Raw genomic sequence first — 27,232 nt, 5'->3', positions numbered from 1 at the left:
GGACAATGCAAATTAATGAACATCATTTACATGAGTGTATGCATAACATCACAGCATGATAAGGACGTAAATATGCCGGGAATAGCACAGGGCTAATTTCCACCCGTAGTCCTTTTACCCAGTCCATTTACAGCACATTGTAAATAAGCTAGCGCTCTAAAACTATATTGCACAAATGTTCAATGTTAGCTTGCTAGCTAACGTTATTTATAACGTTATTAACATATTGGGTGCCATTCACGTAGATCTACATTTCTGTGGCCCAACGGTTGAGTGCCGGAAACGTAGATCTACGTTTTTCCCACAGTATTTATTTAATTCTCTATTGCCATTCATAATTTATCGTGGCACCTTGTGCATACTGTTCTGAGTGTGTCTGAGATTGCAGACGGTCAATACCGCCCCCTAACGATTTGTGGCAGCTATTGCACCCCATTAGAAACAATGTGGTTTGTTTTCTGGGCCGAGCTGAGCCGTGCGGGCGGGGTTTAAATACTCCGGCGAGCCAAGCGGTCACCATCAACAAGGCTGCCCCCACCCCTCGTTCATATGAAATTCCGAATAACGTGGCGCGGACTCCCGCGCCCAGTACTTCAAATGGCGATCAGATAATTGGATTATTTTTTTTGCATTACATCAGAGACAAGGTAAGAACACTATATATCCAAGCTTGCGTTGATCTGATATTTCTTTCTCCCGCGATCGAAGCTGTCTGTGTGGACTGTGTGTGTGCTTTTTACCGTTGGTGGCGGTGGGGGGGGGGGGGGGCGCGCCGCTCTAAACCACATTTCATGGGTGCATGAGGAAGGATAATAACGATAATCTAGCGTTGATTTCAGGAAGATTCGATAATCAGGCGAAAAATTACAACGTGATAAGTGGATTCCACTAAAACGCTATTTCTGCATCTTTTTCCTGGGATTACTCAGAAGCACCCACACTATATTCATATTCAAAACGGTGTAAAACGGAAATGTACGGATGAAAAAATTATCCGTTTTTTGCACGTTGACTGGAAGCAACTCACTGACAATCGACGGTGTTATTAGATCCATAGGTATAATATAAAATATAGGTTTAGCTCTACAAACAAGGTGAGCGTTTACATGGGGTTAATGGGCGGCAAGGCCAGATGCACTTCCCGGAAGGGGCGTGGCACCCAATGTGTTAATGTTGCGTAACGTTGCTAAAGTACCTTGCTAACATTAGCTTGCTAGCTAATGGGTCGACTATAATGTTCATTCAGTGCCATTGGCTACTGTAAACGCCAATCGATATCCATGACAAGTCCCTTAAGTTCCTAGCTTCCTTGTTTTTACAGGAAACGCATAAATGGAATCAAATAGCATTCTGCTAGCCGTTTCATGGGGACTTTAAGGCAATCATCGATGCAGAGACATGGAGCAAAAAAGTGAGAGGACTAGGGGCGCAAGGATTCTCTAAATGACCGTTTCCATTTTCAGGTCACAGAATCTCATTCAGTTTTGGCATGGTTATGGTAAGGCCCAACACATCCTTTGTGTCTAAGGTTGCCATGTCCTATAGCTCTACTACCGTTAAGAGCTTCTGGCCTTCTCTCAGTATTGTGATACCCCATACCCATACCTTTGTGTTGCATCTCGTTCCCTTCCTTCAGGGAACTGGGGTTATATACAGTACATAATCCAAGGTTCTCTCTCTCAAAACCCCGCCCCCACTGTGGTCAAGGGCAATGGAAGGATATACCCAGGACCTTCTGCTGTGAGGCAACAGTGCTAACCACTGTGCTGCCCTTTAAGTCGTACTTGATTCTGAACCAGACTGCCCAGCAGGCTACACTGAGACCTCATCCTGACACTCATCATACCACCAAGGAGTGACAGGTAAACAAGCAACAGGGTCTGTATCACAAAGGATGCAACACTCGAGCCGAGTTAGAGGCTGCATTATTGCTACTGTTGACACGAATAATATGTGATATTCTTTTCGAGGGTAGGAGCCGATTCTTGACCTACGGGGTGAACCTACTTGAACAGTAGGTTCTAAAAGCATAGAGTGTGGGTGGCAAAGCACAGAAAATTATTCACCACTAATTAACTAAGCCATTAAACAAACCACAATGGAGCAAGACGTTATTGTCCAGTGTTAGAGAAGGCAGCTTTCCACAGTGCCATTGTTAGGTGAACTGTAAGGAGACACCAGCACCTTGCATGTCCTCCTACCATCTATAGAAAAGAACACTGTCTCCTCTCTGCAGAACATGTCCTCAATCATCTATAGAAAAGATGATGTCATCCAATCATCTATACAAAAGAACATGTCCTCCATTATCTATAGAAAAGAACACTGTCTCCTCTCTGCAGAACATGTCCTCAAACCTCTATAGAAGGGAACAGTCTCCTCTCTGCAGAACATGTCCTCAATCCTCTATAGAAGGGAACAGTCTCCTCTCTGCAGAACATGTCCTCAATCCTCTATAGAAGGGAACACTGTCTCCTCTCTGCAGAACATGTCCTCAAGTTTCAAGTTTCTTTAATAGTTGTCATACAGAAGTACAGAATACTTTTATACAAAATGCTTCTTACTGTTACGCTCCAGAGACTGTGCTAGACAAGATAAGTATGAAATAAAATAGTATAGCATGTAAAAATAGAAGTAAAAATAGAAGTCACGTACGTAGACAGTGTTCAGTATATACATATGTACAATGTTCGATGCAGAATAGAAGTAACTGAGTTACCATACAATATACAATATACTATGCAATATACTAATATACAATACTATATAGTGCAAAGCAGAAATGGGATGAGGTACAATTTAGGTACAATTTACAGTAAGGTGTACTGAGGTATGGGTTGTAGTGCAAATCCTTTACCAATAAATATAAAGTGTGTTTAGGTGTTCTAAAGTGTGGAGAGTGGGTGCTGCAGTGTGTTGTTTGTTTAAAGTGAGTGTGTGCGTGTGGATGTGTGTGCTGTGTGCATTTGATGGTTGTTGCATAGTGTTATTGTTCGTTGAGCAGCCTGATGGCCTGGGGATAGAAGCTTCTTCCGAGTCTTTCTGTGCTTGCCATGAGACTCCGGTATCGCTTGCCTGACCGCAGCAGTTCAAAGAGGCAGTTGTTTGGGTGGCTGGAGTCCTTGATGATTCTCTTAGCCTTACCCCTGCACCGCTTGTTGTAAATGTTCTGGAGAGTGGGAAGCCCCCCTCCAATTGTGCGTTCGGCTGAACGTGCCACTCTCTGTAGTCTGCTTCGGTCTTGTGCAGTGCTATTCCCAAACCAGGAGGTGATATTGCCAGTCAGGATGCTCTCTATTGTACATGAGTAGAAGTTCTTAAGGATCTTCTGACTGACTTGGAACTTCCTTAGGCGCCTGAGGAAGTAGAGGCGTTGTCGTGCCTTCTTCACAACACTGTCAATGTGTGTGGTCCATGTCAAGTCCTCGGATATGTGGACTCCTAGGTACTTGAAACTGTTCACTCTCTCAACCGGTGCCCCGTCAATGCTGAGGGGGCTGTAGTCCCTGACCCCCGACCTCCTAAAGTCCACAATCATCTCCTTTGTTTTGCTGACGTTCAGGGAGAGGCTGTTCTCCTGCCACCATCCCGCCAGGACCTTGACCTCTTGCAGGTAGGCCCTCTCGTCGTTTGCAGAGATCAGGCCCACCACTACTGTGTCGTCAGCAAATTTGATGATTGTGTTGTTGTTCCGCTGAGCCACACAGTCATGTGTGTACAGGGAGTCAAACCTCAATCCTCTATAGAAGGGAACACTGTCTCCTCTCTGCAGAACATGTCCTCAATCCTCTATAGAAGGGAACACTGTCTCCTCTCTGCAGAACATGTCCTCAATCCTCTATAGAAGGGAACACTGTCTCCTCTCTGCAGAACATGTCCTCAATCATATAAAGGGAACACTGTCTCCTCTCTGCAGAACATGTCCTCAATCATATATAGAAAATAACATGTCCTCAATCATCTATAGAAAATAACATGTCCTCAATCATCTGTAGAAAATAACATGTCCTCAAACCTCTATAGAAGGGAACACTGTCTCCTCTCTGCAGAACATGTCCTCAATCATATATAGAAAAGAACACTGTCTCCTCTCTGTCCTATCATCTATAGAAAAGAACAGCATATCCTCTCTGTCCTATCATCTATAGAAAAGAACAGCATATCCTCTCTGTCCTATCATCTATAGAAAAGAACAGCATATCCTCTCTGTCCTATCATCTATAGAAAAGAACAGCATATCCTCTCTGTCCTATCATCTATAGAAAAGAACAGCATATCCTCTCTGTCCTATCATCTATAGAAAAGAACAGCATATCCTCTCTGTCCTATCATCTATAGAAAAGAACAGCATGTCCTCTCTGTCCTATCATCTATAGAAAAGAACAGCATATCCTCTCTGTCCTATCATCTATAGAAAAGAACAGCATATCCTCTCTGTCCTATCATCTATAGAAAAGAACAGCATATCCTCTCTGTCTTATCATCTATAGAAAAGAACAGCATATCCTCTCTGTCCTATCATCTATAGAAAAGAACAGCATATCCTCTCTGTCCTATCATCTATAGAAAAGAACATGTCCTCCAATCATCTATGGAAAAGAATGCCGTCTCCTCTCTGCAGAACATGTCCTCCAGTCATATATAGAAAATAACAGCGTCTCCTCTCTGCAGAATAGGAAGGAAATGTGGAATGAATGACGTTCCTGGGGGCATATTTTACGACGGTGTGCTCTGAATACCAGGGTGGGTGTACAGTACGTGTCCCTGTAGTAAACTTGGCAACAGGGTGATAAAGAACAAAATGCTGTTAAAGGGACACTTCACCTAAAAGAACAATGCCAATTTGCGCACATAAAGAACAATGGGCACATAATCTCAAACCTTAAACCTTAAACAGTTTTGCACACATTCATTTAGTTGGACAGTTATTGACAGTTAAGGAGTTTGATTATGTCCTCCAGTGATGTCATCGGAAGACACTGAATCCTTGTGTTGTGTTGTTAATTACAGGTCAATGTGAAAAAATAGTGATTCCTCATTACTTTCCAACATTATTTAATTAACCTGTAATTAACCCAGCACAAGGATGTAATGTCCTCACTGGGGGTAATATTCAAACTCATTAACTCCCAATAACTAAATGTAAACATTCAAACAATAACATTCAAACTAAATGAATGTGTGCAAAATATCTTTAATATCTTGACTCTGGTTTCTCTTCAATACGTATAAGCCTTTCGCCTCTAAGTAAGTAAAACTATTTAAATGGTAAATAAATGGCAATGGTGCATTTATATAGCAGCTTTTATCCAAAGCGCTTTACAATTTGTTCCTCACATTTTACCCATTCACGCACACATTTACACACGACCATGCAAGGTGCCAACCTGCTCATCACCTCCGGATTACCAGACGACTGTTCTACCTCCCGAGCCACTGTCGCTTAAGAGTTCTGGGATATGATATATCCTACTTATACATCTGCATATAACCCATATAACTCTGTATAATACCATGTACAATAATGCTATATATACCGTATACCGAGAGGGCCTACCGAGAGTGCCTACCTGGAAGAGGTACTGTAGAGAATCTGTCACAGTGGTGTCAGGAGAACTGCCTCTCCCTGAACGTCAGCAAAACAAAAGAGATGATTGTGGACTTCAGGAGGTCGGGGGTCAAGGACTACAGCCCCCTCAGCATCGACGGGGCACCGGTTGAGAGAGTGAACAGTTTCAAGTACCTCGGAGCCCACATATCCGAGGACTTGACATGGACCACACACATTGACAGTGTTGTGAAGAAGGCACGACAACGCCTCTACTTCCTCAGGCGCCTAAGGAAGTTCCAAGTCAGTCAGAAGATCCTTAAGAACTTCTACTCATGTACAATAGAGAGCATCCTGACTGGCAACATCACCTCCTGGTTTGGGAATAGCACTGCACAAGACCGTAGCAGACTACAAAGAGTGACACGTTCAGCCGAACGCACAATTGGAGGGGGGCTTCCCACCCTCCAGAACATTTACAACAAGCGGTGCAGGGGGAAGGCTAAGAGAATCATCAAGGACTCCAGCCACCCGAACAACTGCCTCTTTGAACTGCTGCGGTCAGGCAAGCGATACCGGAGTCTTAAGGCGAGCACAGAAAGACTCAGAAGAAGCTTCTATCCCCAGGCCATCAGGCTGCTAAACGAACAATAAACACTATGCAACAACCATCAAATGCACACAGCACACACACCCACACACTCACTTAAACAAACAACACACTGCAGCACCCACTCTCCACACTTTAGATCACACAAACACACTTTATATTTATTGATAAAGGATTTGCACTACAACTCGTACACCTACTGTAAATTGTACCTAAATTGCACCTCATCCCATTTCTGCCTTGCACTATATAGTATTGTATATTAGTACACTGCATAGTATTGTATATTATATGGTAACTCAGTTACGTCTATTCTGCATCGAACATTGTACATATGTCTATACTGAACACTGTGACCTCATTTTTTTACTTCTAATTTACATGCTATACTATGTTATTTTATTTCATATTTATCTTGTCTTGCACAGTCTCTGGAGCGTAACAGTAAGAAGCATTTTGTATAAAAGTATTCTGTACTTCTGTATGACAACTATTAAAGAAACTTGAAACTTGAAACTACGTACTATATATATACAGTATATGTATTCTTACAATATATATATATATCCATATCTGTCTATATATAATATACCTGCATATAATCCTTCTATATACCTACTTATACTACTGCATCTAACCCATATAACTCTGTATGATAGCATGTACAATAATGCTCTATATACTGTATATATATTTATTCTTAGCATATATATATATATATCCACAATCTGTCTGTACATACCTGCATATAATCCTTTTTACATATCTGTAGATACTATATCTATATTATCTGTACATATCCCTTACCTACTACTCTTACTAGTTATGCTGCTGGCCAGTATGACTTACTACCATAGTGTCTTTATACCTGTATCACTGTACATGTACATATTAATACTACAACATCTGATTGGCACTATACTCAATAGTACTAATCTATATATGATATACCCAGTTTAATCACCTGTACATTGTATATTACTATTGCACTTTACCGTTATATTTGCACTCTGGTTGGATGCCAAACCTCTTTTCGTTGTACTGTACTTGTGCTGTATGATGACAATAAATTATAATCGAATCTAATGAGTGAACTCATGTGCAAAATAAATCGGCCTCGTTTCTCTGCGAAGTGGCCCTTTAAACGGTGTAGCACACTGCTAACTAGGGAGCATGACAAGGACTCCAGTCATGTCATCTTAAGGGGGTCAGACCTTGTCTATCTGCTGACACCCCAGTCACACAGCAGCTGTGGCTGATTTACGACCATGTCACTCAAAACCCCGCTCAGGAGATGATGTGCCACCTTTCCCCTCTGGTCTGGTCCCTCCCCACCCCCGGTCACGCCCTTGTTTCCATCCACCTCTCTGGTTTCTCGGACACGTTTTACTGCCTGGTAGCCGTATCTAATCTGGTTTTTGTGGTTGCTCGTTCACCTGTCTGCTCTTAGTGCTGATCCTCTATCTCCCCCCACCACCCCCACCCCCCTCCATCTATCCTCTCCAGTCTCTTCTCTTTGGTCATATGATGAGTCTATGGGTCAGGTCTCAGTGTAGCCCGCTTGGGAGGAGGGGTCTGGTGGAGATCCAAGTCCCTAATCCTGCTCTTCTCCAGCCACACATAGGCACAGGTCTGAAAGCAGCTGGACAGCAGCACGACAGCCACGCCTGACATGGAGGACCTAATCTCCCTCTCTCCCTCTCTCTTTTTCTGACACCCTGTGCGACCGCGGTGCCCCTTCGCATGTCGACGTAGGGTTTGTTACCTATGATTGTATTTCACCCCACAAGTGACAGCAGTGGTATGGCAGAGATCAGATATCCCCTCCTGTCAGTTTAATTATAGAGCTGTGTGTGGTTTTTATGACAGCGGGGCATTATAATAGGAGACACTGCATTGTGATAGGAGATACTGAACAACTGAGGATAATTTACAGCCTTGTGAGAGGAGATACTGAACAACTGAGGATCATTTAAAGCATTGTGAGAGGAGATAATGAACAACAAAGGAGCGTTTACTGCATTGTGAGAGGAGATACTGAACAGAGGAGAGTTTACAACAGTATGATAGGAGATACTGAACAACTGAGGATAATTTACAGCCTTGTGAGAGGAGATACTGAACAACGGAGGAGCGTTTACAACAGTATGATAGGAGATACTGCATTGTGAGAGGAGTTACTGAACAGAGGAGTGTTTACTGCATTGTGAGAGGAGATACTAAACAACAGAGGAGTGTTTAGTGCATTGTGAGAGGAGATACTGAACAACAGAGGAGTGTTTACTGCATTGTGAGAGGAGATACTGAACAACAGAGGAGTGTTTACTGCATTGTGAGAGGAGATACTAAACAACAGAGGAGCGTTTACTGCAGGGCTTTGTGACGGGACATACTAAACAACAGAGCGCTTACAGAATCCAGGCTGGCATGTTCTATGTTGAGGCTGCCAACGCTTGTAACACTGCAGCAGTAAAACTAAATTGTTCACAGCCTATCTTCAGCTGCATATTGGCTGGCAGACGCCATGGCAGGCACATTTGTGCTCACAGTTAAAGAAGTGTCTTTCAACAGTTCTATAAAACTATAAACTGGCAGGTGACTGGAATAACAGTAGTTATGGGTTTGATCTTGGAGGAGAGGAGTGTTGTGCGGCCTGGCTCTGTTGCTCCTCTTGGAGGAGAGGGGTGCTGTGTGCTACCTGGCTCTGTTGCTCCTCTTGGAGGAGAGGAGTGCTGTGTGCTACCTGGCTCTGTTGCTCCTCTTGGAGGAGAGGAGTGCTGTGTGCTACCTGGCTCTGTGGCTCCTCTTGGAGGAGAGGAGTGCTGTGTGCTACCTGGCTCTGTTGCTCCTCTTGGAGGAGAGGAGTGGTGTGTGTTACCTGGCTCTGTTGCTCCTCTTGGAGGAGAGGAGTGCTGTGTGCTACCTGGCTCTGTTGCTCCTCTTGGAGGCTACCTCGCTCTGTTGATCCTCTTGGAGGAGAGAAGTGCTGTGTGCTACCTGGCTCTGTTGCTCCTCTTGGAGGAGAGGAGTGGTGTGTGTTACCTGGCTCTGTTGCTCCTCTTGGAGGAGAGGAGTGCTGTGTGCTACCTGGCTCTGTTGCTCCTCTTGGGGGCTACCTGGCTCTGTTGCTCCTCTTGGAGGAGAGAAGTGCTGTGTGCTACCTGGCTCTGTTGCTCCTCTTGGAGGAGAGGAGTGCTGTGTGCTACCTGGCTCTGTTGCTCCTCTTGGAGGCTACCTGGCTCTGTTGCTCCTCTTGGAGGAGAGGAGTGGTGTGTGTTACCTGGCTCTGTGGCTCCTCTTGGAGGAGAGGAGTGCTGTGTGCTACCTGGCTCTGTTGCTCCTCTTGGAGGAGAGGAGTGGTGTGTGTTACCTGGCTCTGTTGCTCCTCTTGGAGGAGAGGAGTGCTGTGTGCTACCTGGCTCTGTTGCTCCTCTTGGAGGCTACCTGGCTCTGTTGCTCCTCTTGGAGGAGAGAAGTGCTGTGTGCTACCTGGCTCTGTTGCTCCTCTTGGAGGAGAGGAGTGCTGTGTGCTACCTGGCTCTGTTGCTCCTCTTGGAGGCTACCTGGCTCTGTTGCTCCTCTTGGAGGAGAGAAGTGCTGTGTGCTACCTGGCTCTGTTGCTCCTCTTGGAGGAGAGGAGTGCTGTGTGCTACCTGGCTCTGTTGCTCCTCTTGGAGGAGAGTGGTGCTGTGTGCTACCTGGCTCTGTTGCTCCTCTTGGAGGAGAGTGGTGCTGTGTGCTACCTGGCTCTGTTGCTCCTCTTGGAGGAGAGGGGTGTTGTGTGCTACCTGGCTCTGTTGCTCCTCTTGGAGGAGAGGAGTGCTGTGTGCTACCTGGCTCTGTTGCTCCTCTTGGAGGAGAGGGGTGTTGTGTGCTACCTGGCTCTGTTGCTCCTCTTGGAGGAGAGGGGTGTTGTGTGCTACCTGGCTCTGTTGCTGCAGGTTGTTCAGATTGCTCTGTAGTTGGTGGATCTGTTGTGTGTAGACCGCTGCCTCTTGGGGACCCTTCTCCAGCTCCGCCTTCAGCTGGGATATGGTCAACTGTGACACCGAAAAAAACACATTAGTGAGTCTCTCTAGCAGGCCTGTACCAGAGAGTAAACAGTTACACGCCACGACACCTGGCACCCAGGAGTGACAGACAGCAGGCGTAGAAAGCATCCATACACAAAACATATTAAAGAATTATAATAAAGCCACTACGGACAAAATCTTGTTCCTAAAATGTGTCCAAAAGAAGTCAAAAAGCAAATTTGGGGCCGATTTTAAAACGTTGTGCTTTACCTCCAGTTTACGAATCTTGAAGAAAGAGCAAGAGTTGGAGCGAGAGAGGTGGGGAGTGGAATAATAAGCAGGAGTGGGCGGGCGAGAGAGAGAGAGACAAGGACACAAGTGAGTCACAACACAACGAAGACGGACGGCTACACGGAGCTAGACACTGCTGGATTAAAGGAGCAATAGGCGGCCGTTGATTTTGGACAGACATTTTTTCAAATCCTTATACCGAATTCGACAACGCCCTTCCCAATCAGAACGCATCAGGATGCCTCCAAAGCCCCACCGGGTAGCTAGCAGGCAGCCATGTGTGAGCAGCAGACGCTTGTGTACGTGCATAACAAGTGTCACTAAAGGGTTTGATAGACAGCTCGCTCGTTCCAATCATTTGACTTGGTGGTTTGTTTGATTTGATGTGGTTGTTTTAGCTCCTGCCCCTTACCGTAACTGTCTTATTACTAGCGATTACTGTCAAGATATAATAAGAAATTGAAAATGTTGCCAACGTAGTGGTAATCGCATAGCTGCTGTATGCCAGTATGACTACTACCATAGTGTCTTTCTACATGCATCACTGTTAGGGGTGTAACGGTACACAGAAGCCATGGTTCGGTACGTACCTTGGTATTGGGGTCACGGTTCGGTACAACAGAAAACATTTCTTTATAATTATTATTAATATAATATTTATTATTATTATTATTATTATTTATATATTATATTTATGATAATTATTATAATTTTTATTATTAAATAGAATAATTTTCTATAGGAAAAGTATGTTTATTTTTTTTTATTTGATCAGCTGTGCCTGTGAGTCCAGCAATGTATGGGGCTGCGGCACTGCAGATTTACCCTACTCGAGTCCGGCGGGGGAGAATGTTGGTGTGTTTGTTGGTGTGTTTCTTTCCATTGGTTTCATTTGGTTAACATTATTGGGCGAACAAGAAAACGAAAGAAAACTGTAAAATTGTAATGACCCTGCAGCTGTTCCAATGTAAATGTGCCTTTCTCCGTGCACTTTCGCCCGCTCTGAAGTCAGACTCGGTGTGCCCGGCCACGCTTGCTGTTCTCGCACGGACCTCGCGAGTGCCTGCATGTGCGACTGGTGTGTTTGCGCTGTGAGGCATATTCTTCGTATGGCTGCACATACCGCACCGTGACGGCCGTACCGTAAATTCCCGGGACGAATACACGTACCGTTACACCCCTAATCACTGTACATATTAATATTACAACTCTGTACATACATCCGATTAGCACGACACTCAGTAGTATTGCTTTATATATTTTATACCCAGTTTAATCACCTGTACATCATATATTACTATTGCACTTTACTGTTACATTTGCACTCTGGTTGGATGCCAAACCTCTTTTTGTTGTAGTGTACTCGTGCTGCATGATGACAGTACATTTGAATGTAATCTAATCTAAATTTCCAGAGATAAAACTCTCGAGAAACAACAACAACTTCCATGTTCACCGTGTGGAACTAGAGAGCCGAAAGGATCAGAAACAGACGGCTCTAAACTCACTGAACAGAGCCACTGATTAATTCTATCTAAAGGGCGATTATGTAATTAAAAACCAGACGGCCTGAGCCCAAAAGAAAGACGTTAAATATTTAAATGTATTCAGATGACGGTGTCTCTGTGTTGCTGGAATATGAAACTTGGGAGAATTCTGATTTCCCTGCCTGGAGATAGGTTGGGATGGGCCGCCCGGAGCTATAAATACGCGGTCCTCTGCTCTCCCATCGCCTGCAGAGATCAATAATGCAAGAAATACATCTGAATTATGCACCAGGCAGACATGACAGGATTTGGAATCAGATCTAAAGCCTCCCGGTATTAAAACTATATCTATCTATCTATCTATCTATCTATCTATCTATCTATAGGAAAACTACTTGAGTCTTTAGATGAGATACTTTAGAAATGTTTCTTTGTAGGCAAGGCCTGAATTACTGTAAATTGTGTGGCTTGGAATAATGAGCATGAGCGGGTAAAGTTTTTTTTTATTTCTTTTTTTATCTTTCTTCCCCTCCTTTTTCCCTCCTCCTTTTTTTTCTCCCATCCCACCCTTCCTGGTTGTTGCGTACTTTCCCCTACTGTTGGACCGGGAGACCGGAGACTGTCACATGCTTTCCTCCGACGCATGTGCAGCCTGGGGCAGGCCAACCTGGCCGCGCAGGTTCTCACCGGGGAGAGTGTAGCGTGTGGGAGGCCACACTATCTCTCCTTAGTTCCAACCCTTGCTGAGCAGGCGCCCCGACCGAACTGTAGGGGTCGCTGTCCACAACGCCCAGGACCCACCCTTCAGCTTTCCCACCCCCTGATACAGCCAATTGTATCAGTGTGAGAGGCCAGCCAAGCTGATAGCAACGCCGGGAGCTGGATTCGAACAGGCGAATCCAGTGTCTCCCGGTGTTGGTGACGAACGTAATCTCCGTGCGCCACCTGCCCCCCCGAGCGGGTAAAGGTTAAACAAACTATGGTTCATATCAACTCCATAATCTCCTAGAGGGAGAGAGAGAGAGAGAGACACACACAGAGAGAGACACAGAGAGAAAGAGACACAGAGAGAGAGAGAGAGAGAGAGAGAGAGAGAGAGAGAGAGAGAGAGCGGGGAAACAAAGAGAGAGAGAGACAGAGTGAGTGAGAAAGAGCGAGACAGAGAGAGATAGAGTGCGAGAGAAAGAGTGTGTGCGTACGCGTGTGCATGTGTGTGTGTGTGCAAACGTACATGTGTGTGTGTGTGCGTACGTACATGTGTGTGTGTGTGTGTGTGTACATGTAGGGACAGGGGCAGGGAGGATGTGGGGGTGATTACTAACTACAGGAATGTCTACATGACTCACTTCTGAGAAAATCAGAGGAACCGGCCCATCTTGTGACATTGTGAAGGTTTTTACTTCAGATTGAAATTACAGTCGAACTTGGCAACAGGGTCCTGACCTGCGACTATGAGAGGGACGAGTTAATTGCTTAATGTAATCGTCACAATTCCACCTTTTTAGATTATGCGTCGTTGAGCAAAGTTATAGTAGTAGCTGTTGTTGTTGTAGGCGCCAAATCCTATGATGATAAATTGTAACTTTATTGCCCCTTAGAAATGTGGTTTATTATGGTATTCGTGTTTTTATTTGTTTATTAATATTTGTCAATGAATTCCAAGATGGAGACTTACCTGGTCAACTCCCCTTTTTTCCCACGCTCCCCCTAACCACTCCTATAACATGGCAGGTAATTTAGAGTTCACGCAGGCCCAGGTGGAGCGGTACCATATAGTTTTTGACCGCACTCAATTCGCATTTGATTGACAGTTTAAGTTCATGTACATAACCCGTTTTGTTTGTTTTATAGTGGTAGGCAGCTATTGGGGCTGTTGTGACTCGCTTCCCAATAAATCCCGTTTGTTTTGAAAGTACATTGGACCAGCGTCATCTTTTCTTTTGGATTGCAATTCGGAGCGTGTCGGACTAACAACGCATTACCTGGAGCCTCAAGGCAACTGCGGTTCGTATGATTGCCTTTATATTGTCAAAAACTTCCGCTGACAAAGCCGACGGACAACTTCTGAGCGCAACAAGGAAGGAGGTAAAGTAAAAAGTGGATGTTCGTTGTGGATCAAAGACGTTGCGTCTGAGTGGAGTGGATGTGATGAACATAAACGGCGCGGCCGTCTTTATTGTTTGAAGGTGTCTTGTGCTGGTGAAGAGGAAAATATAATACAGACTCTGTCTCTGTGGTTGACAGCGATACGGACTCTGTCTATGTGTGGCTGACAGCGGGTCGGTGTGTGTGCGTTTGAGAGTGGATGACGTCACGCGCAGCATTTGCCAAGTGCGCTGTTTCCCACGCCCTAGCTGCTTCATTCATAAAACACTGTTCTGTTTTAAATGCATACAACGCCGCTGCTCATCTGAATTAGGAGGTTTTCGTTAGCTGCCCACATTATGGAGGAAATGGAGAGTGGTATTTTTGAGGATCCTTTACAAAAATTAAAAGGATCAAGAAGTGCAAAACTGGGTGCACTTACTAAAAAAAGGAATGAAATCACTGAACTTATGGGAAATCATGGAAACGTGGAATTGGTTCACACAAAAATGACAGATTTCTCCAAGTTGTGTTGCGAGTTACATGAACTCAATACAGCTGTAAAGGGTTTGCTAACCAAAATATCCATAGAGGAAACAGAAGAGGACCAAGCAGAATGGTACAAGCCTAAAGCAGCATCACTGCATGCATTTGCTGCCCATGTTCAAACGTGGACTGAAGCGGCACAACCGCATATTGAATATGACAAAGGTGAAGAAGAGATCCACCCAAAGGACAGCGTTTCAAACACCTCTTCAAGGAGGTCATCAAAAGGTAGTAGGCATTCTAATTACTCCTCTACATCCTCAATCCGACTCAAACTACAAGCGGAGAAGGCAGCTTTATTGATCAAAGCAGAAGCATTAATAAAGAAACAAGCACTGGACAAGGAGGAGGCTGTACTAAAGGAGAGGAGCGACAAGGAGGATGCTGAACTAAAGGAGAGGAGCCGTAAGGAGGATGCTGATCTAAAGGGGAGGAGCCGTAAGGAGGAGGCTGAACTAAAGGCCAAAAGGGAGCAGTTGGAACTGCAAACTGAAATACAAACCACCAGTGCTAAACTGAATGTTTTTACAGAATATGAGAACATTCATGAGATGGACAATAGACCAGGCGATGGAATGAATGAATATTTCGATGAAAGGGAAAGGTCTAAGGAAGCCTCACAAAAGGTTATTCGAGAGGCAATGACGCCCACCTCCACTGATGTCATCACAACATTACCCATCACAAATTCAGATGTGTATGATGTGGAATTCCAGCCTCTTACTCCATCTGCTCAGCTTGCACAGTTGAACAGACACAGCAGCCTGTTACCAGAAAGTGTTCAAACTGTATATCACCCTGTTTACCCAAGACCAAGCAACATAGGAGGGGAGCCTGTTGTAAGACGAAAGGAAACGTCACAACAGCCCCAAATTGGAATGTCTGCTTTAAGGGTCAGCCATGGTGGATCTGCGAAACAGCATGAAAATGGAGCCGTCAGACATGATGGTGCTGTCACTCTAGAAGGATACAGGGAAACACCCGACATGGGCAGGATCGTCGACGTCATGCAACATCAGAATAGTATAACTGAAGTACTGGTGAAACAGCAAAGACTATCATCCTTACCACCTCTCAGCGTACCCACGTTTAAAGGGGATCCATTAGAATACAGGTTCTTTATACGTGCATTCGAGCATGGTATTGAAGATAGAACTGAAAACTGCAAGGACAGACTGTATTTCCTGGAGCAGTTTACCCTGGGGCAACCCCGAGAAGTGGTACGGAGCTGCCAACATATGGACGCTTCAATAGGATACACGGAGGCCAAAAGGCTCCTAAAGAAGTATTATGGCAACGAGTACCAGATTGCAACAGCTCACATTGATAAAGCCCTGAACTGGCCAGCAGTCAAAGCTGAAGATGCTGAAGCCCTACAAGCATATTCAGTCTTTCTAACTGGATGCTGTAAAACGATGGACAGCATCGAGTACATGGAGGAGATGGATAATCCAACCACAATGAGAGCCATTCTCTCTAAATTGCCATACAAAATGAAAGAGAGGTGGAGAGGCTTGGCATGTGACCTACAAGAGAAAAGTGGACGGAGAGCTAGATTTAATGATCTAGTTAATTTCATTGATCACCAAGCTAGAATCATGTCACATCCTTTGTTTGGGAACCTAAAGGAAACACCCACCTCTTCAGGAAGAACATCAGGACCACTTCCATATCGACCAAGTACACCAAGGGAGAGGAAGAGTGGTTTTACTACCAGCGTCTCACCCGTTAAGAGAGTTACTGGAAGGCCCTCACCAGCCGCCCTCAAGCCATGTCTGTTCTGTCAGGGAGAGCACAGTTTGGACCTTTGCAGAGAACTGGACAAGAAGCCACAAAAGGAAAAGTTGGATTTCTTGAAAAGCAAAGGAGTGTGCTTTGGCTGTCTGTCATATGGACACATGAGCAAGGGATGCACACAGAAAGTGACTTGTCGAGTGTGTTCACTGAGGCACCCTACCATACTCCACATACATAAACAGGTCGACGGTGGTAAAGAAAATAAAAATAGGGAACAGACTGTTACCAGTGCATTTATAACTGGAGACGGCGAGACCCACACAGGGGCCGGGGAGCCTGACTGCATGCTATCTATAGTGCCGGTGAGGGTGAAAATGAAGAAAGGTAATCGCATGATACAGACTTATGCCTTTCTGGACTCAGGAAGCACCGGCACCTTCTGCACAGAAGCTTTGCTTAGAGACCTCAAGGTTTCAGGAAGAAGTACAGACATCCTTCTCAAAACCATGAATAAAGAGGAAGTCGTCAGTACCTCCGTGGTCTGTGGAATGGAGGTATGTGGCATGGACGACAACACACTAGTGGAACTCCCCGCTGTCTACACGCAGAAGAAAATACCTGTGACCAAAGACCATATTCCCACTCAGGAATACGTGGATCAGTGGCCATATTTGCAGCAGGTACGTCTCCGTCACATTGATGCTGACATTGGCCTGTTAATCGGAACCAATGTACCAAAGGCCATGGAACCATGGATGGTTATCAACAGCCAGAGAGATGGTCCATACGCCGTTAAAACAATGTTGGGTTGGACCGTCAATGGACCCCTAAAAAAGGGTTCTGTCTCCCCCTGTGGACAGTCGACTGTAATGGCACACAGAATTTCGGTTGTACAGCTAGATGAGATTCTGCAGCAACAAATCAAGTATGACTTCCCCGAGCGACAGAGGGAGGAGCAGCTTGAAATGTCTAGAGAGGACCACGTCTTCATAGAGCGTGTCTCCCAGTCAGCCAAACTGGTGGACGGCCACTACAGCATAGGCCTACCACTTAGGAAGGAGGATGCTGAATTTCCCAATAATCGCTGTGTGGCACAACAGCGGGCCCTCGGCCTGAAAAGGAAACTTAGCAAGTCCCCTCAGTTACATAGGGACTACGTCAAGTTCATGGCCGACATCCTGGATAAAGGCTATGCCATAAAAGTGGAAAAAGGCTCACAGGACAGCAGCAAAAGGACTTGGTATATCCCGCACCATGGAGTTTACCACCCCAAGAAAAAGAAGCTAAGGGTGGTATTTGACTGTGGTGCTTCTTACCAAGGAACCTCACTGAATGACCAGCTTTTACAAGGCCCAGACTTGACAAACAGTCTCATTGGCGTTTTATCCAGATTCCGGCAGGAACCCGTAGCCTTTATAGCAGACATTGAAGCCATGTTCTACCAGGTTAAAGTCCCAGACAAGGATTCAGACCTGATGAGGTTTCTTTGGTGGCCAAACGGAGATCTGGATGGAGAGCTTGAAGAGTACAGGATGGTAGTGCACATCTTTGGAGCTACATCCTCCCCAAGCTGTGCCAGTTACGCTCTGAAGCAGTGTGCAAAGGACCATAGAGAAGACTTCACACCAGAAGTCATACACACAGTGCTGAGGAATTTTTACGTAGACGACTGTCTAAAGTCAGTGGCAACCGAGGATCAAGCTCTGACGCTTGCTCAAGACCTCACAGCCTTGTGTGCAAAAGGAGGCTTCAAACTAAACAAGTGGGTCAGCAACAGTCGCGTTGTTATAGCCTCAATTCCTGAAGAGGAGAGAGCTAAGGAAATAAAAGACCTTGATTTGGATCAGGACGTGTTGCCAGTCGAAAGGGCACTCGGTATCCAGTGGTGCATTGAATCAGACTCACTGCAGTTCAAGATAGCCATCCAAGACAGACCACTTACTAGAAGGGGTATCCTTTCCATGGTTAGTTCCGTCTACGACCCCCTGGGAGTTCTGGCACCAGTCATTCTTCCGGCAAAGCAGTTACTGCAAGAGCTAAGCAGGATGAAGCTTGGGTGGGACGAAAGCATTCCAGTGGTCCTTGCCCAGAAATGGCACCACTGGTTAATGGATCTACACCATCTATCAGACTACAAGGTCAAGAGATGCATCAAACCCCAGGGTTTTGGAAACGTGGTTTCAGCTCAGCTCCATCACTTTTCCGATGCATGTGAGACTGGTTATGGCACTGTTACCTACCTGTTGTTGGAAAACATTGAACATCAAATCCACTGTTCCTTCATCATGGGTAAGGCCCGGGTCGCACCACTGAAGTCAGTCACCATACCACGAATGGAACTAACGGCAGCTACAGTAGCCGCTCGTATGGACAGGATGATGCAAGCTGAACTGGAAGTCCCACTTGGGAGCTCCGTATTCTGGACAGATAGCACAGCAGTGTTGAAATACATTAAGAATGAAACTACCAGATTTCACACTTTCGTTGCGAATAGAGTCACAGCCATTCGAGCAGCTTCTGAGGTTTCCCAATGGAGACATATAAGTACTGCACTGAATCCTGCCGATTGTGCATCAAGAGGCATCTCAACAAGCATGTTCCTAAAAAATAGAACATGGATCTCAGGGCCAGGCTTCTTAATGCAGCCAGAGATTAACTGGCCAGACATGCCAGATCAAGCCCTTGCTGCAGATGATCCAGAGGTCAAGAGAGCTGCAGTTGTGAATACTACATCTGTAAAGCAGGACCTGGAAACTGTTAGCAGGCTCATCTCTCACTACTCCGAGTGGCACAGACTCAAAAAAGCGATTGCCTGGATGCTCAAGATCAAAGATGCACTAAAACAAAAGTGTGAGAAAAGAGCAATGGAAAAAACAGCCAAAGTGGATGAGAAAAATGAGAAAATAAGGAAAGATGAACTGAAAAATCAGAAGGGAAAATCGAACCAAGGATCACTCTCTGTAAAGGAACTCCAGCAATCAGAAGTGGAAATCATAAAGTTTTGCCAGCAAAGAGCCTTTCCAGAAGAGATTATGGCACTGAGAAAGGGTTCCACCGTGAAAAGTAGCAGCCATCTTCATAAACTGTGTCCAGTTCTTCAGGACGACGTGTTGAGAGTAGGGGGAAGATTAAGCAGGTCAGCCATGCCAGCACAAGCTAAACACCCTGCTATTCTGCCTAAGGACCATCACGTTACCCAACTCATCATCAGGCAGATACATGAGGATACTGGACACGGTGGAAGGAATTATCTTCTTTCTCGTCTCAGGCAACGGTACTGGGTCCCATGTGCTAATGCAGCCATACGGAAGTTAATAGCTAAGTGTGTCACCTGCAGAAGATTGAGTGGAAGTAAAGGTGAGCAGCACATGGCAGATCTGCCTACGGAGAGAGTCACCCCAGATGAACCACCCTTCACCAATGTTGGTGTCGATTACTTCGGACCGTTTGTGACCAAGTGTGGTAGAAAAACCGTTAAACGCTATGGAGTCATCTTTACATGTCTAAACATACGAGCGGTGCATCTGGAAGTGGCACATTCATTGGACACACACTCTTGTATAAATGCCATCCGAAGGTTCACTGCTAGGAGAGGTCAAGTCAAGTTCATGCGCTCCGATAATGGAACCAACCTAGTTAGAGCAGAGCGGGAACTTAGAGAGGCCATCCAGGGCCTTGACGAGGTCCACATTAAAGACACTCTGCTTAAAAAGGGCATCACATGGGTTTTTAACCCCCCTTCCGGTTCCCACCATGGTGGTGTTTGGGAGAGACAAATCCGGACAGTCAGAAGGGTCCTCAGCGCTATTCTACAGCAACAGACACTTGACGAAGAGAGTCTGCAGACCTTGTTATGTGAGGTAGAATCAATCATCAATGACAGGCCCATCACCACAGCCTCTAATGACCCTAACGACCTAGAACCTCTCACACCCAACCACCTACTTCTGATGAACACCAAACCTTCTATACCACCTGGAGTGTTCACACCAGATGACTGCTACCCTAGACGCAGATGGCGGCAGGTACAATATATGGCCGACCTTTTCTGGAAGAGATGGACAAAGGAGTACCTGCCCGAGTTACAGGAACGCCAAAAATGGATACGGAAAAGAAGGAACTTTGATACCGGAGATATTGTTCTCATCATTGATGATACTGCCCCCCGCAACTCCTGGATCCTGGGGCGGGTCATACAGACCATGCCCGACTCCAGAGGACTGGTTAGACAGGTTCAAGTGAGAACCCAGACTACCACTCTTCGCAGACCTATTACAAAGTTGTGTCTGCTGCTCGAGGCTCCTACATAGAACACACACATACACACACACACACACACACCCCCCCCGTTCACTAATACACTCTTACTGATAACTTGGAAGATGGAAGATTTTTTTGCTTGGATTTAGATTTTTGAATGGACTATACATTTTGGCTCCTTTTCTTTATATTTTGAAAGTTGTAATTGTTTCGTTTGTCTACAAGAACAATTAGAGGCCGGTGTGTAGGCGCCAAATCCTATGATGATAAATTGTAACTTTATTGCCCCTTAGAAATGTGGTTTATTATGGTATTCGTGTTTTTATTTGTTTATTAATATTTGTCAATGAATTCCAAGATGGAGACTTACCTGGTCAACTCCCCTTTTTTCCCACGCTCCCCCTAACCACTCCTATAACATGGCAGGTAATTTAGAGTTCACGCAGGCCCAGGTGGAGCGGTACCATATAGTTTTTGACCGCACTCAATTCGCATTTGATTGACAGTTTAAGTTCATGTACATAACCCGTTTTGTTTGTTTTATAGTGGTAGGCAGCTATTGGGGCTGTTGTGACTCGCTTCCCAATAAATCCCGTTTGTTTTGAAAGTACATTGGACCAGCGTCATCTTTTCTTTTGGATTGCAATTCGGAGCGTGTCGGACTAACAACGCATTACCTGGAGCCTCAAGGCAACTGCGGTTCGTATGATTGCCTTTATAGTTGTTGTTGTTGTAGAAAAGGTTATAATCTAGGGCTGGGCGATATGACCAAAAACGTTATCGCAATAAAATTATAAAATTATTTTCATATAATTCGATATCGATAATTATCGTCGATATAATGTCTGTCAAGTTTAATTAACTTCTTATGCTGCTGCGAATGTCTCGAGTCGAGTTGATGTCGTCATCAGTCCGCGCACGTTAGCAGTTAGCCGACAAGCGGAATATCTCATCACAATGTAATAAATATGACACTAAAATACTCTCTTCCGCCACAATACATTGCAACGACGTCCACTGTATACCCACACTACTATAAACGTGGCCTCAGAATTCACGCCACACACATACTCGGCACGTAAATATATAAAACATCGCCGTGCAAGCTAGTTAACCTAGCCAGCCTGTTGCTTCTAAGCGGTGTATTCCATGACAATGTGCTAAATATAACACTAAAATACTCTCTTCCGCCACAATATATTGAAACGACGTCCACTGTATACCCACACTACTATAAACGTGGCCTCAGAATTCACGCCACACACATACTCGGCACGTAAATATATAAAACATCGCCGTGCAAGCTAATTAGCCTAGCAAGCCTTGTTGTTGAGTGAGTCCTACCTCTCTACCCAGAGGTGCAGCGCGGGTCTCCTTCGCTCTCGGCCATCTCCTTCACCGATTGGTTGTTAGTGCGTGCTCATATCCAAGCTTGGAAAATCGATATATCGAAACTTTGCGACCACGTTTCATGTTTATTTCGAGGAAATAATTTATCGCGATAGTTATCGTTATCGTTTTATCGCCCAGCCCTATTATAATCCCTCATGATCCATCCTGTTTCCTGAAGTTCCAATGTGCTATTTTTCCTACCATTGTGTGCCAATTTAAACACTAGCAGTTAGTGACTGAAGTCAATTCTATTGACACAAGTTTTTAAACATGGACCCTGACATTAACACTTTCTGCGCCAGACCCGAGGTTGTTGAGTGCCAGAACCCCTGAAAAAGCTCGAAATTTCATAGTTTTTTCTTTTATTCGATTTTAATATCCTATACAGTCTCACAGACCGCTATGTTACCGTTGAAAGCCATACTGAGACCCCGAGAGTGCAATACCGGCCAGATCCTGCTAGGTGGCAGTATCGCCTACCCTTTGAAACCCTGTTCCTGACTGTGTGTCACATCTAATGTCGTCTGGGCAGAGAATTTAGACCAAGCCAAGTGAATCGCTTCATGCGAGCACTTTGAAACGTGTTCAGCACACTTGAGGCATATCTTGTGGCACTTCATGTCAGGGACCCGATGGACATCAATACTGGGAATCGCGATCAGACAATTGGAATATTCTTTTTGGAATAACCCCGATCAAAAATAAGAACTATCTGACGTCAATTCCACCTTGATCCTACAATGATTTCACATCGATCCAGCCGATCAATGTATGTAGTATTCAAAACGAATGCCGTTGCTGGCGATCAGAGCATCAAAAAACTACCCCCCCCACCCCCTTTGATGCATTCCTGATGAAACATAATACCTATTATATACCTTTGATTTGGAAACAGTAGCGTGTCCAAGCGAGAAACGCGAACGACTTTAGCAAAATTCACATATCGCTCTATTCTCCACTTGCACAAACGTGTGGGCGGCATATCCAGTTACTTCTACCATGTGTAGACTTCTTCCGGTCCCATCACAATACATAGACTTTAGCAACTTTTCTCCCATCAATTAAACAACTTTATCGTCACTTTTCTTTTTTTATTACGTTTAAAAATTATATTTGTTTGTATTGTTAATCTGTTCACCATTCGTTTTTATCGTTAGTATTGTCAATGTGTTGACGTTTTACAAAAGGAAATGCATGTGGACTGTAGAGTTGTGGACAGGCTTCAGACAGAGAGGTAATGAAACTTTTGTATTATTATATTATAGAATGCAACAATCTATTTAATAAGCAAACGTTTGGCATAACGTATCGGCATAACATGATAAAATGGCTTCTGATTATCAAACAAGTCCATATGGGGGTCTAACAAACGCGATGGCGACAACACCAATTCATTGATCATGTCTCATAATATTAGCTAAATGCTAATATGGCCAACTAACAGTAAACGTTTTTACATGAAATACAGCCCAAAAACCTTAAAAGACCCCGCTGACAAACACACTTTACAAACGTTTGCTTATTAAGTCAATGGACGCCATACCTGAATAAAGTCGGGTTAACTCGCCGACGCTTGAGCGCCAAACCCGAGAAAAGTCGGGTTTTCATCGTTATTTCTTTTATTCGATATTTCCATTCATTATCCATCCAGGGAGCCTGGTGTTATCATAGGGAATGAGTCTGAGATCTCAAAAGTGCAATACCGGCGGCATCCTACCAGGCGGCGGTATCGAGCACCCTTTGTCTTGGGCTGTGCATCGATCTAAAGTGTCCGGTGTGTGGCAGATTATGTTGGCGACACTTTCGACACCAATACTGGGACTCGCAATCAGATGATTGGAATATTCTTTTCGGGGTACATCCTAGTCAAGGTAAGGGCTATATGATATCAATCTTGCGTTGATCAAAGCATGCCTTCATTGCGATCCGAGCGTATGTGTGTAACGCTAGTCCATAACGTATGATGGAACATAATACCTATCATATGCATTTCATTTTTTTATTGTAGCGTGTGTAGGGACTGAACGCCAATGCATTTAGTATAATACACGTTGCGGTCCATTACCAGCCTCCCAGGAATTACCCTAGACCGCTCTAAAACCATACTTATATTCACCACGGTATAAAACAAGAATGTATGGATTGTGCCCACATGTCTTCATTTTCCAGATTGTGAAAGTACAGAATGTAAGCTTTCAAATTATGTGTCATACTTTGAAATCTGATAATGTTATTATTATGATGTGCTCATTTTAAATCTTGTAAGCAGTCTTTTTTCTCAGAGATTGAAGCAAAGAAAATGCTCTCAAAGGAGAAACCTCCCAGCCACACCTCTCCCCTGAATAGTATTAACATAATCAAGTGCTGTGACAGGCATGCTGTCATGACAGATCAGATGTTATTGTCCTAAGCTCTTTGAGCTTTAAAATGTATACAAAATCAAACACTTTGGAGGGCGGTCGGGTGGCGTAGCGGAGATTGCGCTTGTCACCAATGCAAGAGGCTGCGGTCTCGACTCCCAGAGTCAGCATTGCCCTGCGGCTTGGTCCGGTCGTCATACTAACTCGTTTGTCTGAGTTAGGGGGAGGGAAGTCGTGGGTGGTAATCTGCCTGCTCAGCGAAAGGCAGGAAATGGTGAAGGCAGCGTGGCCTCCCACACGTTACGCTTCACCAATGAGAGTCCTCGCTGCCAGGTGAAAAAAGAGCCACTGGCTGTCTCCACAAGTGTCGGACTTCAGGGTTCCCTTGTACCGACCAGTAGGAGGAACATGCGCACAACAACCAGGTAGGGGAGGGGGGAATTGGCATAACGAATAAATTGGGATGGGGAGAAAAAATTGAAAACCAGGCGGAGAAAAAGAGGATACAAAAAAAAACACTTTGTATTGTAGTAGTAGTAATAATAATAATAATAGTAGTAGTAGCAGTAGTATGCAATCTTTGTTTTAATTTTCTCACGTACAGTAAACGTGCAAACCCAAAGAGCCAATTATTTTCAAAGTATTAAAACAATCAAAGCTTTTCTCCACCACGTCTAGGGACTGAATAATCGTTTCAAACCCAGGCAAAATTACTATTTCGTAGGGGTGTAACGATTCAACCTCACAACGATTCGATTCGATTACGATTCTTCAGGCAACGATTCAATGCATCATGAAATCTCTTCATTTTACCACGATTCGATTAGATTCTATACATTTTCAATACATTTTCAGTGAATCAGTTAATTCCCCAAAACATTTTGAATACACAAATGTGGCTGGGGGGGCGGCTAAGTGGCGCAGTGGGCAAGGCGCTCTCCACTAACGCAGGAGATGCTGGGTTCGAGCCCAGCTCTCGTGTTGCTACCGGTTTGCCGGTCGTTCATACTGTATCACTTGTCTCTGCTGCCCTTTGACTAAAAAACATCTCCATGTCATTTTCCTTTTTTTTCTTTTTCTGGTGGCATATTTGAGTTAGTCACCTAGTAAAAGTGAGATAATTGACAATATCAAAACATGCTAGGGCTGTACAGAATAGTTCTGTTGTGGAATATTTAAAATTAGCCATGCCAGTAAGCTGTAGAAATTGAGATAGAATCAGTTGTTGTAAAAATATAGAAACATAGTTTATTATCCTCCTCATCTTTTTTCTGCTCCAGATGGATAAATCCTCTTCATTTTGCTTGTTTATTATACGTAGGTATTGCTGGCTGAACGTTTTATTTACACGTGAAGATTTTTGTGTGCCATGGGGCCCCTATTCCTACTGTCGTTTCATTGCATATCAACCATTTGAATTGCGGTCGCTTTTGTTATGTTGAGTAATAATAATGGATTGGATTTATATAGCGCTCTTCTCTGACTGACTGTTGCTCTGACTCAGAGCGCTTCACAGAGTCCATTATTCGTTCATACACAGTCATACCGGTGGTGGTAAGCTACAATTGCAGCCAGAGCTGCCCTGAGGCAGACTCACGGAAGCGTGGCGAATAATCAACGCCTACGGCCCCTCCGACCACCACCAACATTCATTCACATGCATACACATTCATACGAGCCATTATGTCAGCCCTCGGGGGGGGGCTCTCTACTGGCGGGGACTCCAGGCTGCTGCATGTCATCTTCACAGCAGGTAATGTAGCCTTTTTGTATGAAGGGAAAAAACAGGAGATTTACAGAAAAATATTTAAACGGGAGGACGGCGGGAAAGAAGCGTGAAATACGGGGGAATGGGGGCAGCTGATTGGTGCAGTGGGCAAGGCGCTCGCCACTAACGCAGGATACGCTGGGTTCGAGCCCAGCTCTCGGCGTTGCTACCGGTTTGGTCGGTCGTTCATACTAACACAATTGGCAAGTGTTAGAGGGTGGGGATTGGACGTTGTGGACAGCGACTCCTACAGGTCGGTTGGGTGACGCCGGCGCGACGGAAACATGAAGTAGCGGGGGCAGCGTGAGCCTCCCACGCGTTACTCCTCGCAACTGAGAGTTCGAGCTGCTGCGGTGAAAAGATGCGAAAGGCCTATGTACCGGATAATACGAAATTGGGATGGGATAAAAATAGAAAATGGGGAGAAAAAGTGGATAAAAAAAAAGAAATACGGGAGAATCCCGGGAAAAACGGGAGGGTTGACAGGTATGCACATTACACGTATCCCTCTGGCGGTGATTGAGTTAAATAGATTGTTGCATTCTATAATATATTAATACAAGTTTCATTACCTCTCTGTCTGAAGCCTGAAAACAACTCCACAGTAAAACTTCAACACATTGACAATACTAACGATTAAAATGAATGGTGAACAGATTAACAATACAAACAAATATAATTTTTAAATGTAATAAAAAAAGAAAAGTGACGATAAAGTTGTTTAATTGATGGGAGAAAAGTTGCTAAAGTCTATGTATTGTGATGGGACCGGAAGAAGTCTACACATGGTAGAAGTAACCGGATATGCCGCCCGCACTTTGTGCAAGTGGAGAATAACGCAGCTTCCAGGAATTAGCCAGGATCACTCTGAAACTATACAATATTCACCACGGGATAACACGCGAACGTATACATGAAAAAATTTATTATTTTTTACATGTTGGACGAGGGATAGTTACTGTCAAATGAGCCATAGTATTGTCTCCATAGCTATAATATAGAATATAGATATAGCTCTGCAAACACCGCAACGCACAATGAAAATCCCTATATTTTAAAGCGTGGTCCATTGACTACAAGGATGGATAAAGCGGCTGGCGCTGAAAGTGTTTTAATTCTTGGTATTATGCAGTGA

General features: G+C 44.6%; 1 protein-coding gene across 1 annotated transcript in view; it reads right to left on the bottom strand.

Annotated features, from left to right (window-relative positions):
• eea1 (early endosome antigen 1) overlaps nt 1-27,232 on the bottom strand; it is a 180,074-nt gene that overhangs the window by 91,446 nt on the left and 61,396 nt on the right. The window contains exon 10 of the mRNA XM_084334575.1: nt 10,082-10,198. Within this exon, the coding sequence (XP_084190701.1) occupies nt 10,082-10,198 (117 nt within the window). The remainder of the gene's footprint in view (nt 1-10,081; nt 10,199-27,232) is intronic.

This window comes from Notolepis coatsorum (genome assembly GCF_963971535.1).
Source record: "Notolepis coatsorum genome assembly, chromosome: 18".
NCBI lineage: Eukaryota > Metazoa > Chordata > Actinopteri > Aulopiformes > Paralepididae > Notolepis > Notolepis coatsorum.
The sequence above is the reverse complement of the archived record's forward strand: the minus strand, read 5'-3'. Positions and strand labels throughout refer to the sequence as shown.